This window comes from Rhipicephalus sanguineus, chromosome 4 (genome assembly GCF_013339695.2).
Source record: "Rhipicephalus sanguineus isolate Rsan-2018 chromosome 4, BIME_Rsan_1.4, whole genome shotgun sequence".
In the NCBI taxonomy this organism is placed as follows: domain Eukaryota; kingdom Metazoa; phylum Arthropoda; class Arachnida; order Ixodida; family Ixodidae; genus Rhipicephalus; species Rhipicephalus sanguineus.
This window is the reverse complement of record NC_051179.1, coordinates 179,063,670-179,078,069: the sequence shown is the minus strand read 5'-3', so window position 1 is coordinate 179,078,069 and position 14,400 is coordinate 179,063,670. Positions and strand designations below refer to the sequence as shown.

Below are 14,400 nucleotides of genomic sequence, written 5' to 3'. Positions count from 1 at the left end.
TATCCATTTATTACTGTGATTACAGAATAACATTTTGGGATATAAATCATAACGAATGCAAATAAAGCACAGAATAACGACTTGTTAATTATATACGCGCCTGATATCTTCTTTTGTCGCCCCGTTTAAGCTAAATCAAGTAGCTCACATTCGTGCAAGGAGCACTGTGAATCGTTCCGTCATTATCATCTGCAAATTTCTCTAACAGCTTGCTTGGAAAAAAAGGAAGCGTGAGATCAACACCCTCGGTGACCCCCCTACTTCCCTCATGTGACCACACTGCAACAAGTTATGATGATGTCTAGCCGCCATTTTTTTTTTTTGCTGCGTTCGCTCCAGCAGCCTTTCTCGGTGGCTGCTCGCGAACTGCGCGAAGTGCGTCACAGTTCTGTGTGCTGACGTGATTGAGTGCTGCACTCATTAGGCGGTGATAGTCGCACCCGCATAAATACGCATGTACAGAAAGAGGGAAGTGTCAAAATCACTTTGCACCACATATTGCTTTGCGGCAACAGCACCACTGCTACCACGAGAAACACTATCTCTTTTTGAGACAACGAAACAGATGGGCAGCTCACACAACCTTCGCTTTTGCTAATTTCAAACGCCTCGACAATTTCTCTGGTCAGCTGATCTGAATTTCTTACAATCATTTTAGTTGTATGAAAAATGGGCTTACAACCGCAGCACATGCTCAGCCTAACAACCTCAGTTTGTTAGTAGCGCTGTGTCCTCGTGTCTTTCTTTACGTCCTCTTGTTTCCTTGTGCTGAAACAAAATATGCTGTGCCAACTAGCCCACCAGTCAGTTTTATTGAATATTCTGGCTGTCATGAAAACGGGTAGCGAAAGCACCCAAGTTAGCAACAATGAAAGGGTCTTTACCATCTAGATGGAATTTTCATTGCACCTTAATTCGTCATAAATTGATTCGCCTATTCTCTACAAAGTTAGGTGCTCTTTTGGAAACATTCTGCTCCATTTGTTGGACAGTAAACTGTTTACTGATGATCAGAGTTACTTGATCAATTGCTTTTCACTTCTCAGTTGTGTAGGATTTACTGTCCTGAAAGAGGTAGTGAAGGTGCAATACGGTAAAAGCCCGGTACTGCGAATTTTGCGAGGTCACATGAAGTAATTGTGCCACCCGAAATTTGTATCACCAAAAAGTACAAAAAAAAGTGAATTTATCCGTCAGCGTTTTCTTCTTGCCCCAATGTGGGTCACAAAATGTGCGCACGTGACCTCATATTGCATGCCTCAGCACGTCAAGTGCATGTTGTGTTCCGGCCCCACGTGCACAACCCGCATGTCACACAGCCGTCATCAGCAATGACGAAGTCATACTAAGTGCAAGTAGTAACTCTCAGCTCCCTCCTATCTTCAATTCGAACTGTCACCTCTTTAAATCCCGTTAACAGAACTTCCTTGAGTACACAATGTGCAGGTTTTGCTTCTTTAGTGTTACATGTTATGTAGTCATGCTAACCGACACTTGTGCACGGAGTGGACGGTGTGAAACCTAACTCCTTGTTGAGGTCAGTTCATTTTCTCGTCAGATCTTTGTTTACCTTATGCAGGAGGCTTTCGCAACGTGTTGGTGAGGAACATATCAAACTCCCAAGATGAGCAAACCATGTAGTAGCGTGAAACGGATGTGAAACTTCAAGTGTGAAGAGCTGAGTTGTGCAAACAGCACATGCGCAACAGGCTTTGAGGCGAGACACAAGCTGGAGCTGTGCAAGGGTTGCTGGTATCGCATATTTAAAAAAATATAAAAAGAGAAACTGAGGGTCGGTTTGTTATGGCGCGGGGAGGATGTGCATGCCTTGGAGCAAGCACGCAGGCTCTTGAAGGCTGGCTGTCTGTCTCGCCCTTCATCCCTTCATGCGTGCTGAGAATGGTACAGTCCACTCGGGCGATGGGGGACCAATGAGAGTTGCTCAGCTACTATGGATGCCGCCCAAATCGCGCCTGTCTCTATGTTAATAGAGTGTGTTAATAGACGGATAGCTGACGCACGTGGGAGCATTTCTGTGGATATGGAAAGCGTAGATTATTTCTCTTGTTTGGGTGCCGGAAAAGAACGATGGTTTTGTTGAGTTGGGAATGCACCCGCACTGTCGACGGTGACGCGCTAGGTGTGAATTGCAACGTTCATCAGTTGTTTGTTCTTTCATGCATGCATTTCCTGTTGCCTTTTGGTGTGCCATAAAACTTGGCCACTTTCTGTAAATAAACTTTAGTTCTAAGTGAGCGCTTGTCTTGTCTAGTTCTTTTTGTGTATTTTGTGTGTGTTGCACTTCCAAGCACCTTCATAGTGCGTTTTGGCCGAGGAGTATTACAAATTCGTACCAGATGTGGTTGTATCACCAGGGTTTCACTGTATGCCCATTAATGTAGCTTTCAAGTCGTTGGTGTCTGTGCACTGCTCTGAAGCGTTCAATGGAACGCAGGTGCACTGCATTCTGCTTGCATTATTGTCAACTACTGCAGGAAGTTCCCGTTTCCCTGTTCACTCTACTCCACCATCTCTTTTCAGTGCTGTGAATTGGGACTTGCCCATTGTTAACTTCGCTGCATAAAGCACACTGAAAGCCCATGATAATGCAAAGTGACAGTGAATGTCTAGTCTCGAAAAACATCGTTGAATGTTGCATGGAATGTCATGTGGGCTGTCGAGCCCTCTGGAAGACTTGCCAAAACTGTGGTGTTCAACGATTGTTCATCTTACCCTGATCTTGTTTGGCTGTCTGGCAGGAGGACTTTGTGGACGAGTCGCCCGAATCGCCAGTGCCTCTGGCAGCAGCCACCTGGGATGGCTCTTCTCCGAACCCAGGTGCTCCTCGTCCCTCGGACACCATCGAGGTGCTCGGCATCGAGCGGCTGCTTGGCCAGGTGCGATATTTTTGCCTCGTTCACTCCTTTGAATCTGCCTGCAATCTGCAGAGTTTGCTTTCTCTTTATATAATTTGTAAATTCTTATTTCCTAAAGGAAAACTTTCTTTTTTAAAAATGGCAAAATCAGTATTTTTTGGGCTGCTCCCTCTTTAATTTAGCGGTGATACTGTAAAGACCGGAATATAGGTCGAACCCCCCACTCTAACTATTGAAAAATCGAAAAAAAAAAAGTACATGAAACGGCCAAAGTATCAAAAGACGCCTCACCGTGAAACAAAAACAATTTCAAATGGTGCACAGTGAAAATGCCATTAATTTACACATGTGTTTACACGTAAGTTCCACATGGCAGAAAGCCAAAAGATGGACTCAAGCATTATCTTTGTAAAACGTCACATCCGTTTTGACAGCATTAATTTGGATTGGATGTCCCCAGTAGCAATCACAATGCGAGTGCAGCTTCCGGTTAAACTGTGCAACCTTCGCCTCCAGCTGTAGATACGCTGCAGTCTGGCACCGAAACAAAGTTTTCTTCTGATCGCTGCGTGTCGTGATGTGATCCTTCAGTGTCCACCAGTAGCGAATGCTTCTGTGGCGTACTCGATCTGCCCACCGGCCGTAGCCATACGTGCCGCTGTAACCAGAGCTGCCGGCATCGCAGAAAGCAACAAAGAAAGAGTATCTGGCGAGATTGGAGCAGCCAGAACATCCATGCAAAGATAAACTAGCAGTTATTGTTTGTTGCTCACGGCTCCCGCTCGCGTTCAGGTTCACGTGAGCTAGCATCCCAACACACCTTGCACACACTTCAGACCAGATTTTTTCGTGCCTTCGCAAACTTGATCACTGTTTTCTTGAACGCTACGGTGAACTGTCGTCCACCACTGGCAGGTTGAGAACAAGAAAAAAAAGCACCTCTGAGTCCAAATAGATTCACAAGACAACAACAAAAGCGCAAAATGAGACCACCCACGGCACAAGGCTGTTAGTAAACAAAGTGACGCTGATGATTGCGATAGCGATGGAGGCGGTTGACTTCAGTTGCCCATAGGGGCCAGACTTGGGCTGTTTTGGAAAAAAAATTCAACCTATATTCCTGTTCTTATGGTAAGTTGGTTTGCACATTAGACATTAAATGTCTAAGTTTTGGACAAAACTGCCAGGAGTGGTACATCAGCGTGACGTCGTGCATGTCTACAAGTTATTCGAATTTCCTCTTTAATATCGGGACCCCTATGGCCTAGTAAGTATGTCTCCTCTTGTTTGGATGGTGGCTGTGCTGGCTCTGCCAGCTAGGCATTTGCACAGTTCCTCACACAATATCGAGGTAATCTGCAGTGGCTGCGAGGGATATTCAACATCATTGATTGCTTGATGTGTGCATTCTTCCTGTGGGCCTCGTGCTGGAGGTTGCATAACTCCAAACTCCCGAGATTCATAAGATATTGGCAGTCGTGCTGATGCGATGTTGCCTTCCACTAAGTGCAGCATATGCCATCCGCAAATGATTAGAAGTTCTTTTACGCTTGACCTCTGGCTGTGTTGAACGTTAACAGAAAACCATCATCATCACGAATGGCCTCTGCCTTCAAAGTGCCGAATGTTAACAGAAAACTCCGCTTGGCAAAGTGCAGAGGAGAAAGGAATAAAACAAAATCTTGGCAAGGCGGGATTCGAAGCCGAGTACCTGTGGTCCGACGGCGAGCATTATAACCTCTAAGCTATGCACCCACGCTTGCAGAACATGCATTTATGGGAAGCATATGATTGCGTTGTTGTATGGGTTTTCTATGGGGAACTTGCTGTGGGTGAGACAAAGAGAATGAGATAGATCTAAAGAAAGGAAGAGAGATCGAAAGAAAAAAAATTACAGCATATCCACGGGTGAATGATGAAGAGCTTGGGCGAAGCTCCTGAAGCAATCATGGTCTCGGGATCGGCTTCTCGTTGAGCCCGTTTCGCAGCAGCGTCCTTGGCGCGCACCGTCTCGGGATTCGCCTGGCTGCCGCCAAGCGAGCGCCCGCCGCTGTGCATCGTTCCTGCTCCACGAACGATCCGACACGTACGGCGACGATCCAGGAGAATGAGAGAGGCGCTCGCTCCCTGCGCAGCAGCCAATCGAGAGCAGCGGCACTTCTAGCGCCATCTAGTGTCGATTCACACAAGCGCCATATTGCACACAATTCTATTGGACCAACGCCATCTAGGAAATGAGACGAGAAATGGTGATGACGACACAGATTGTGTACAGCGCCATCTAGAATATTGTCCCTGAACTGCAATTTGCACGTACTTTATGAGACAGCGCCATCTGCCGTTTACGCCGGACAACGGAGACGTGACAAGGTTAGACTAAGAGGAGCTACGCCCCTAAAAGTTATCTTTCTTGTCGAGGCAGCTATTTAGCCCGGATAATCATGGTCCAAAGGCGAGCACAAAGAAATGGCACACACTAACAGTTAACTAACAGTTAGTTGCTAAAATTTAGATGTGGCTGTGCTAAAAAATTGCTTCTCCTTTGCTTAACTTGCAGTGGTTTGCTGAGACCCCGCAGCTCTGCTTTCATTGGTGTTTGCAATAGCAGAGCCATGCCTAATTTTTCTGTCACTAGTGCTTGTTTGAGTCGGGGAAGTGTTAAAATTGTGGCGAACACTGCCAAATGGTTAACCCACACGCTTAATTGTTTTTTGTGCCTCTTTGCTTAACTTGACTTTCCTGATAATTCGGCCATTCTCATTGGTTGCTTTGTGGCCGAATTAATGGAGGTCGACTGCACGAATGGGAAAAAAACGGCATCACATGCTTGTCTTGAGAAACAAGTGTGTTAACTAGACGTGACTGCCATCCCTCTTCCCCGGGACAGGTGCAGGAGTATGTGCAGAAGCAGCGACACAATGGCAGAAGCCACCGGAAGTCGGGAGGCCCTCGTCAAGGCCGCCTGCCCATGCTGTGCTCGTTGGAGGCATCGCTGGCACCGCTTCCTTCCGCACTTGTCGCCACGACTCTGGGCGGAGACCGGCTGCCGGCACCAACCCGTCCACAGCCGGAGACCCAGCCAGAACCGGAAAGAGAGCGCGAGGACACCGCTGCTATGGACCCCTGGGCCGAGACCGAGGACCTGGGCTCCACCATGGTCTTCTCGCCGGAGGAACTGCTCGAGGTGAACTCGCATTTTTGACATCTGTTCGATCTAGTAGTTTGTTATAAGCGTGGCACGGCATGTGATTAGGGCAGTATTCATTAATAAATGCAGCTAGAAGGTCATACAATTCTGTGTATTGATGCTACAGGTGGAAAGCTAGGAAAATTTACAATACATGAAACAGTATATTGCGGTTTTTGTGCATCATGCCTATACAAGAACATGTAAACAATGGCAACACGCCCGGTGCATCATCCATCATGTTACAGTGAAAGCTTTATCTTCTCGTTGCTCGAATGTAGTTTTATCATGCCGCCCGCACGCGCTTATGCGGCAGAGCAGATTCCTTCTCGAGTACTACTTTCTCTGCGGTCCTCGTGCTGGCATGTGATTGCGTAGCTTGCCTTGTCATATCAGACATGTACCAAGTTTGTGGGTGCTCGAAATGGGCCGGCTGCTCTCAAAGCACACGGACAGTCACGCCGTCGGGCAACAAACGAACATGTTTACATTTATTATCACTTTTACAACAGCGAGCTTGCCAGACGAATCTAATACGCAATACATTTTTGATGGTTCACAATGCTAAAGGGACGAGGACAAAGTATGAAGAAGGCAACAACACGAGCACTGACACACGACTAAAGGTTTCTTGGAAGGAATGTCACAAATGAATAGAATACAAATTCAGCCACGCCTCAGCGGAGCGACTGAGTGTGTGCAGCAGAGTCATCCAAGTGATGTCAAGATGCCAGAACACATAGACCATATGTGTGCGTCCAGAAAACAAACAAACAAAACTAAAAGAGTCGCAAAGAAACCTTTTTTCCTCGCGTTAATCAGGGTGACAATCTCAAATTGAAAAATCCCGGCACTTTTTCTAATAATTGTTAGGGTTAACGTCCTAAAACCAAGATATGATTATGAGAGATGCCATAGTGGAGGGCTCCGGAAATTTCGACCACCTGGGGTTCTTTAATGTGCCCCTAAATCTAAGTACACGGGCCTCAAGCATTTTGCACCTCCATGGAAAATGCGGCCGTCGTGGCCAGGTTTCGATCTCGCGACCTGCGGGTCAGCAGTCGAGCACCATAACTACTAGACCACCGTGGTCACTAATACCCCTGTCACACGGGGCAACTTAAAGGGAGTGCACTTCGCCGCTAGTGCCATTCGCACACTGTCACACGGGAACGTTTAGTGACACTCGCTGCAAAGCACACTTGCCGGCGAGTGCGTTCGCCAAACTCACTTTGCCGAGACTGAGTGTCTAGCCTCGACAGCAATGGCTCGAGAATAAATGAGTTATTATCCGAAGCCGAGTTCATAGCATTTTTGAACTATCGTTTTCTTTATTAGGAATATTCTTATGCATTAAAACATTCTATAACACAAAAACTACTTTGATATTCTCGTTCTCGGGCAGTTTACACCCACGACCGCCAGGGGCATGCCCAGCGCACGCCGTGCAATGGCTGCAGCTGCCGCGTTTGTACGTAAATTTTATTTTAAGGGTTGGTTATAGCTGTAACACAGTATTGCTTAAAAGACATTGCCTGAAATAACAACATCTGTTGTGCTACTTAATTACCGATCGCCATTACAATCATTTCCAAAGTGCACTGTCCTCTCTCGTGTAGCAGCGCGCTGCCAAAGTGCCATTCCGGGGGTGTAAGTGCACTCGCTCAAAATGACACTAAACTTGCCAGTGTGACCGGGGCATAAGGGCAACAGACAGATGGCTGATGCACCTCTCCCCTTCTCTGTTAATGTGCACAGCTTCCATTATCTCCCTCATGTTCTGACCTTTGTGCCAGAACAAACAATCTGTTTCCGTCACCATTGGCTCATATCCACAATCTGTGCAGTGTGATGACAAGTGCAAACTGCCTGTAGCCCTCAGAGAAGACACATGCTCTTTCAACCTAATCTTCATGCATCGCCCTGTTTGTCCAATACGTTAGAACCTTGTTGATACGTTCTTGCTTAGTACGATTTCCCGTCTTCTACGCTTGAAATCATGAAAACTAAAATAAACCAATAGAGCTACAGTCAACGACCGATTTTTTCGGACCCTCAAGGGACCGCGAAAATATCCGAAAAATCAGGCAGTCCGAAAAAGCAAATGTGCCCCCAAAATGCTCACTTTATTGCTTACTATTCAGCCGGAGGGCGGAAAAAGTGATTATCTTCTTCTGGACCATGCTTCGCTTCCGTGCGAGCACGTTCGCCCGCATTTCGGCTAGAGTTGTCGTGTCGCTGTAAGCGGACGAAAGAGTTGCGAGTAGAGCTGTGCGAATAGCAAAATTTTGGGTGCGAAGCGAATTCGAATAATAAAGATTGAGTGCGAATCGAATCGAATAATTTCGAATAATTTTCGAATATTTCTCAAACATTTTTCGAATAATTCGAAGTGAAATTACAGAAAAAGTTGCAGAGAATCCCTAAGTATGTTCTTGTGAGATAGAAACATAAAAGTGTTTCTTTTCGCTAGGTTGAAGCGCTGGTGGGGTCATATTTCATAGTTGTCTTTCTTATCAAGAATGAGACAATGTAGAGGCCGAATGGTATTTATGTACATGATTTGGTGCAACCAAAGTGTTTGCCGACAACACTTTACACGTGATAGGCAGAGATGCCATTTCCTCAGCCTCTCCTCCTCTTTCAACTGCTGTGGAAGGCCAACTGATGTGGCAGACAAGGGTGTGCTCTCTTCAAGTCCGGAGTTCCAAATCTGCCTCGTAGACGTCAATATATAAGAACATCTGAAATTTGGATGCTAAAAAGCTTCGGCGTCCAATTTTTCGCACTTCCTGCCCCAAATTTCAGGTCCAAAACAGCATTAATTGAGCCCCCAACTCTGCCACATCTTTCATCTCCATATTGGAACCAGCGTTTTCTTGAGTTAATACATTTGCGACCGTAGCGGAGCTTGAAAGGCAGCTTTGCCGCAATACGGGGGTGTGATGAGGTGAAGCATATTGAAATATAGGGACCACTTCCAAACGGACGTTGACTGTCTCTTGGCTAAGTTCGACCGTAATGGAGTTTGAAAGGCAGCTTTGCCACAATACGGGGGTGTGAGGAGGTGAAGCATATTAAAAATCTAGGGACCACTTCCAATCGGACGTTGTCTCTTGCCCAAGTTCGACCGTAACGGAGCTTGAAAGGCAGCTTTGCCGCAATACGGGGGTGTGATGAGGTGAAGCATATTGAAAATCTAGGGACCACTTCCAATCAGACGTTGACTGTCTCTTGCCCAAGTTCAACCGTAACGGACCTTGAAAGGCAGCTTTACCGCAATACGGGGGTGTGAGGAGGTGAAGCATATTGAAAATCTAGGGACCACTTCCAATCAGACGTTGACGCTCTCTTGCCTAAGTTCGACCGTAACGGAGCTTGAAAGGCAGCTTTGCCGCGATACGAGAGTGTAATGAGGTGAGGCATATTGAAAATCTGAAGGGGTCACTTTCAACCGGACGTTGACTGCATTTGTCTTTGGGAAGTTCGAATAGTTCGAATAGTAAAATTTCAGTGCGAATCGAATCGAATAGCAAAGACTATTCGAAAAATGTTCGAAATTTCGAATATTCGCACACCCCTAGTTGCGAGCACTTGCATCAGCTCAGCTTGCGTCGGCTGTGCTGTTGCAGGTAAGTCGTCGTCGTCATCGTCGCTCTCGGACTCCGCAAGCACTTGGCGAATGATTTCCTCATCCGTGAGGCTAGCGCACAGTTTTAACTCGCTGTCCACACACGCAAACTCGGAAAATGAGACATCTGATGGAATCTCGACGCTTGCAGTGCGAAGGTCGTCGATAAGCTGCTCGCTTCCCAACACCTGGTCGACGACGCTGTCCTCGTCCAAGGCGGCCGACTCGCCATTCAACACAAATCCCGCGTGGCGGAACCAGTTGCGCAGCGTTGTCGATGCCATCGACTTCCACGCATCGGCGAGCATGCTAAGTGCCCCAAGCAAATCGACGGAGGACGCTTTTCCGCTGTCGAGGCACACCACCGCACGCGAAAGCAAGCGTGACTGATAGTTCACTTTGAGAGTGCGTATGACACCCTGGTCCATCGGTTGTAGGTCACTTGTGTTCGGTGGCAAGAACTCGACGCACACCGCCTTCAAGTTGTTTATGTGCCCGTGCGCAGCGCAGTTGTCGACAAACAACAAAATTTTGCGGCCTTCTAGATCAAATTTGCGATCTAGTCTTCTCACATAGCTTTCAAAAATCTTCTGCGTTACCCAGGCCTTTTTTGTTGGCCTCGTACAAAACAGGCAGGGACTTTACGCCTTTAAAGCACCTTGGAGCTTTCGACTTGCCGATGACGAGCATCGGCAGTTTTTCTGTGCCCGACATATTGCTACCGATCAGTACAGTAACTCGCTCCTTACTGTGTTTGCCACCATGACAAGGGTCGCCAGCAAAGGCAAGAGTCTTTTCTGGCATCAGCTTGAAAAAAAGTCCGGTCTCGTCACAGTTGAAAGTATCGTCTGGCGAGTACTCCTGTAGAAGGGACTGCAGCTTTTCAGAGCGGTAGTTCGCAATGGCGCTGAGGTCAACAGCTGCACTTTCGCCGCACAGTTTTTTAAAACTGAGGTCGGAGCGCTTCTTGAAGTTTCGTAGCCAGCCGTCACTGACCTTAAATCCTTCAATGTTCATTTGAAGCGCCATCGTCTCAGCTTTCTGTTTGAGGAGGCCCCCGGAGACGGGAACCTTGCTGGCCACTGTCGACTTCAGCCATACGAGAAGGGCCTCCTCGAGCTTAGGGTAGGTACCTTGGCTGACATTTTTCTGACGACATCCAGTGGACTTTTCCGCCGCCTTCAAAACCTTCTGCTTGTTTTGATGTAGTCCGAAAGAGTCTGTTTGGAACTATGGAACTCTTTCGCAACGTCTGCCTGCGATCGGCCACTTTCAACAAGCTTGACGATGGCAGCTTTTTTCGCCATCGACATGGTGACATACTTTCCGCGCTTCATCGGAGCTCTCGAGGCCGACGACAACATCGATGATCCCTTATCCATTATGAATCAGCGCATTTAGCTAGGCAACATACGTGGAACACATGGCACACGCACAGGTAAACAGTCAGTCGATGCGTTCCTGTCAATCCAACGGTCACAAGCAGAGAAGAAAGAAAAATTTTTCGGCAGCGACGCTGATGCGGAAATAGCCTCGATCCAGCAGTTCGAGGTAGCCACCCTAGCGGAGCTAGCAGCCGCGCGCACCGGTTCGAGGCTACTGGAGGAAAAAGTAAACAAACAAGACTGCGGCGGCGCGAAAAAATGCCAGCAGTCGGCTCGACTGACACTTGGAAAGTCCGAAATATCGAACAGCCCGTCCTTAAGTGTCTGAAATTTCGAGCTGTGAAATACATTGAATTTATAGGCTATGTCCTGGTGCCGGGTAAATGTCTGAATTATCAAGCATGTCCGAAAAATTGGGCGTCTGAAAAATCGGTCGTCGACTGTACATGTTAATACGTTCCGGTTAATATGTTTTCGGAAAATACGATTATTCGGCAGCAGCGTTCTGCACCGTGGCAAACTGCGGTCGTGTGATACTTTCTGCAGCCAAAAACTCTCATTCAGGTGTGCAGAAAAGCCCCTCTTGTGTACTTGTGAAGCTCCGCTGCGCGGCGACAGCGGCTTCTCCACCGTGTGCAATTTCCCCCCTCTGCGTCTGCTCTGAATTGCTCGATCGCCCCTTCAGCCATTGCCTCAGCTCTCTGTCAACCACACACTGACCTGATGGTAGGTGGTCATGCTGGCCTTCAAAATCTTCAACTGGCTTTCAAAAAAAAAAGAAAGTGTCTTCTCTGTAGCACAGTGATTTCGTTCTGCGATTTCGCTGAGCACTGCAAATCTTCATCCGCAGCACTGTATGTAGATACATACTCGTTCCACACACTTTCGTTTAGACCCCGTGGCTACAACAGCCGGGAGAACACTGCGGAGCTAACAATGCGACGAAAAGAATGGATGCTGTGGAACTTCTCCAGTCCTCCATGGTTCTGTACGAGACTTACGGAAGTGCACATGGCGCATGCCGCTGCTGCTGCACGACACGCTGTGCCACGTAACCATAGCAACGCCGCCATTGTGCCCAGTGCATATGGCCGATGAGACTTCATATCCTCCACACTTTTCTCAGAGCGCATTCATTCTCGTGTTGCTCCACCCGCCACGCGGCACACTTTCAGACGACATTTATTTTTCTCTGGCTGGACAGTTCTGCCTACCTGCGTGTCGCCAGAACCTGCCAGGACCATGGCAGTTCTTTCCTTCCTCCGTGGCCAGGACAAACTTGTTCTGGAAGAATTCTGGAAGGTTTCTGGCTATCAAACGCCAAAAAGAGACAATGCATGCTCGCTGCCATCTTTGTAAGGACTCGGCGGATTGCAATGCGGGCTCTTGGGGATTTCACCTTCGGTTGTCATTAGGCTTGGCATTGTCTTCTAAAGCCCATTTCACAGCATGAGATGGCACGATTACGAGTGGCAGTGAACATACCGCCGCATGTCTCAAGTTTAAGACAGCACGCTAACTGATCAGCGCGTGTGTGTGCCGTAGTACACGATAACCACGAACAGCTGTCACTTCCGGGGACGCTGTCACTTCCGGGGACGCTATCACTGTCACGGCGGGATTTCGCACTGTGTTGTACTGCGATTGTTACATGCACTGCACAGAGTTACACTTGTTAAGCCGTTAGCGGCGCGGCCGTTTTCTTCACGGACGGGGCGAATCGCACGTGATCTTGCGAACGTGCGTGATCGTATCCCAATTGCGTATGCTCGACAATATCGCTTCAGCTCTTTGGCAAACCTAGCCACATACAGCGGAACCCCGATTATACAATTTTGAGGGGACCATGCAAAACCGTCGTATAACCCGGGCGTCGTATAATCAAAAAACTAAAAATATTGGCAGTAGCAGTCAGCTCTGCCCAAAAAAGGGGAACAGACTGCCTCAATAGCCCATGACAAGACCCTGAGGTTCTCCATGGATGGTAGATTAAATTATTTTTGAAAATGACAGCTAATGGCAGCATTACTTAGTTAAATGAGGTGTGAACGAGTCGTTATCCTTAACTTTAAGATATCGAATCCAACGTGCATCTTTCTCCCGACAAATCAAGCCTGAAAAGTGTCTGCATGTTCCCACGGACTGAAAACGTGAAAATATTCGGATCTCAAAGATGAGCTTTACGGCCAGTTGGAGCTTCTCCGTGTACTAGAGAGAGCTTGTCTAGGTAATGACCCTGGATACGCATGCGATCGAGGCGTATCTTAAGCGATCTTAAGCGATCTTAAGCCAGGGAAACTGGATCACAGAAGCGCATGAACTGCCTGGAGAATAAATTTTACATTCTAAGAAGGCATACTGTCTTACACTCTACTTTTCTAACCGACAACCTAGGGGAACTTAAGTTCTTATTTTACACTTGGGAATATTTTTGTCGGCGTCCGATTCGAATAAAGAAGGTGGTGTTTTCTCTCGGACGTCGTAAGATGCGGGATCGGCGTAAAATTGCGTCGTATAACCAAGGTTTTAAATACATTATTTCTATGGGGGTTTTGCCGTGACCAAACCGATTCGTAGTAAAATACGGGTCGTCGCAAAACCAGGGGACGGATAATCGAGGTTCCACTGTATTTCCAAGCGGGCAATGTAGAAAGAACCGACGCTCACGCAGGCAAAGTTTCGTTTGATGCCACGGCGGTAGCGTTTGTTTACGTTTGTGCTGGCTGTCCCAGCCTTCGATTTTGCAATCTTTGGGCTTTGGGTGTTCCGGAATTTCAACATACGTGACCACGACATTGTTTTCTGTCGGAACCGGAACTAGTTGGCTAACCTCTGGCTGCCAGAAGTTCAAAAATTGAAGAGCCCCGCCATGTTCTTTAAGAAATAAATTTTTTTTGCCCTTGCGCCTCAAAATGGGCTTCTCAGACTCAATTTGTACTGGATTTTGTACTGTACCTTGCATGTGTACTTGTATTAGTTTCCCCAAAAGTGTTTAGAATGGGCTAACCCGCATGTGCAAGACTAACCTGCATGTGCAGGTTAGTCTTGTAAAATGTTGAGTACCATTTTTACTTGTTCGCTGTCGTTGCCACCACCTTTTTAACACGAAAGTGTTTTATGCCGGGGTCCACCACGGCTCCACTGACGCATTTCCGTCATGGATATGACGTTGTAAAATATAAAGACTAACATATGGCAAAGAAAAAACTATAAGAAAAAGTTCCGTCGCCGGGAGTCAAACTTACGACCCCTCGATCCCCAGCGCAGGGCGCGAAACTATTCGGCCACAAATGGCACGTTCCTTGCCATGCTAACGGCGAG

General features: G+C 47.4%; 1 protein-coding gene across 1 annotated transcript in view; it reads left to right on the top strand.

The window, feature by feature from the left end:
• LOC119391886 (5E5 antigen-like) overlaps window positions 1-14,400 on the top strand; it is a 31,946-nt gene that overhangs the window by 2,400 nt on the left and 15,146 nt on the right. The window contains exons 2-3 of the mRNA XM_037659537.2: window positions 2,760-2,897; window positions 5,764-6,060. Coding sequence (XP_037515465.2) covers window positions 2,760-2,897; window positions 5,764-6,060 — 435 coding nt within the window. The remainder of the gene's footprint in view (window positions 1-2,759; window positions 2,898-5,763; window positions 6,061-14,400) is intronic.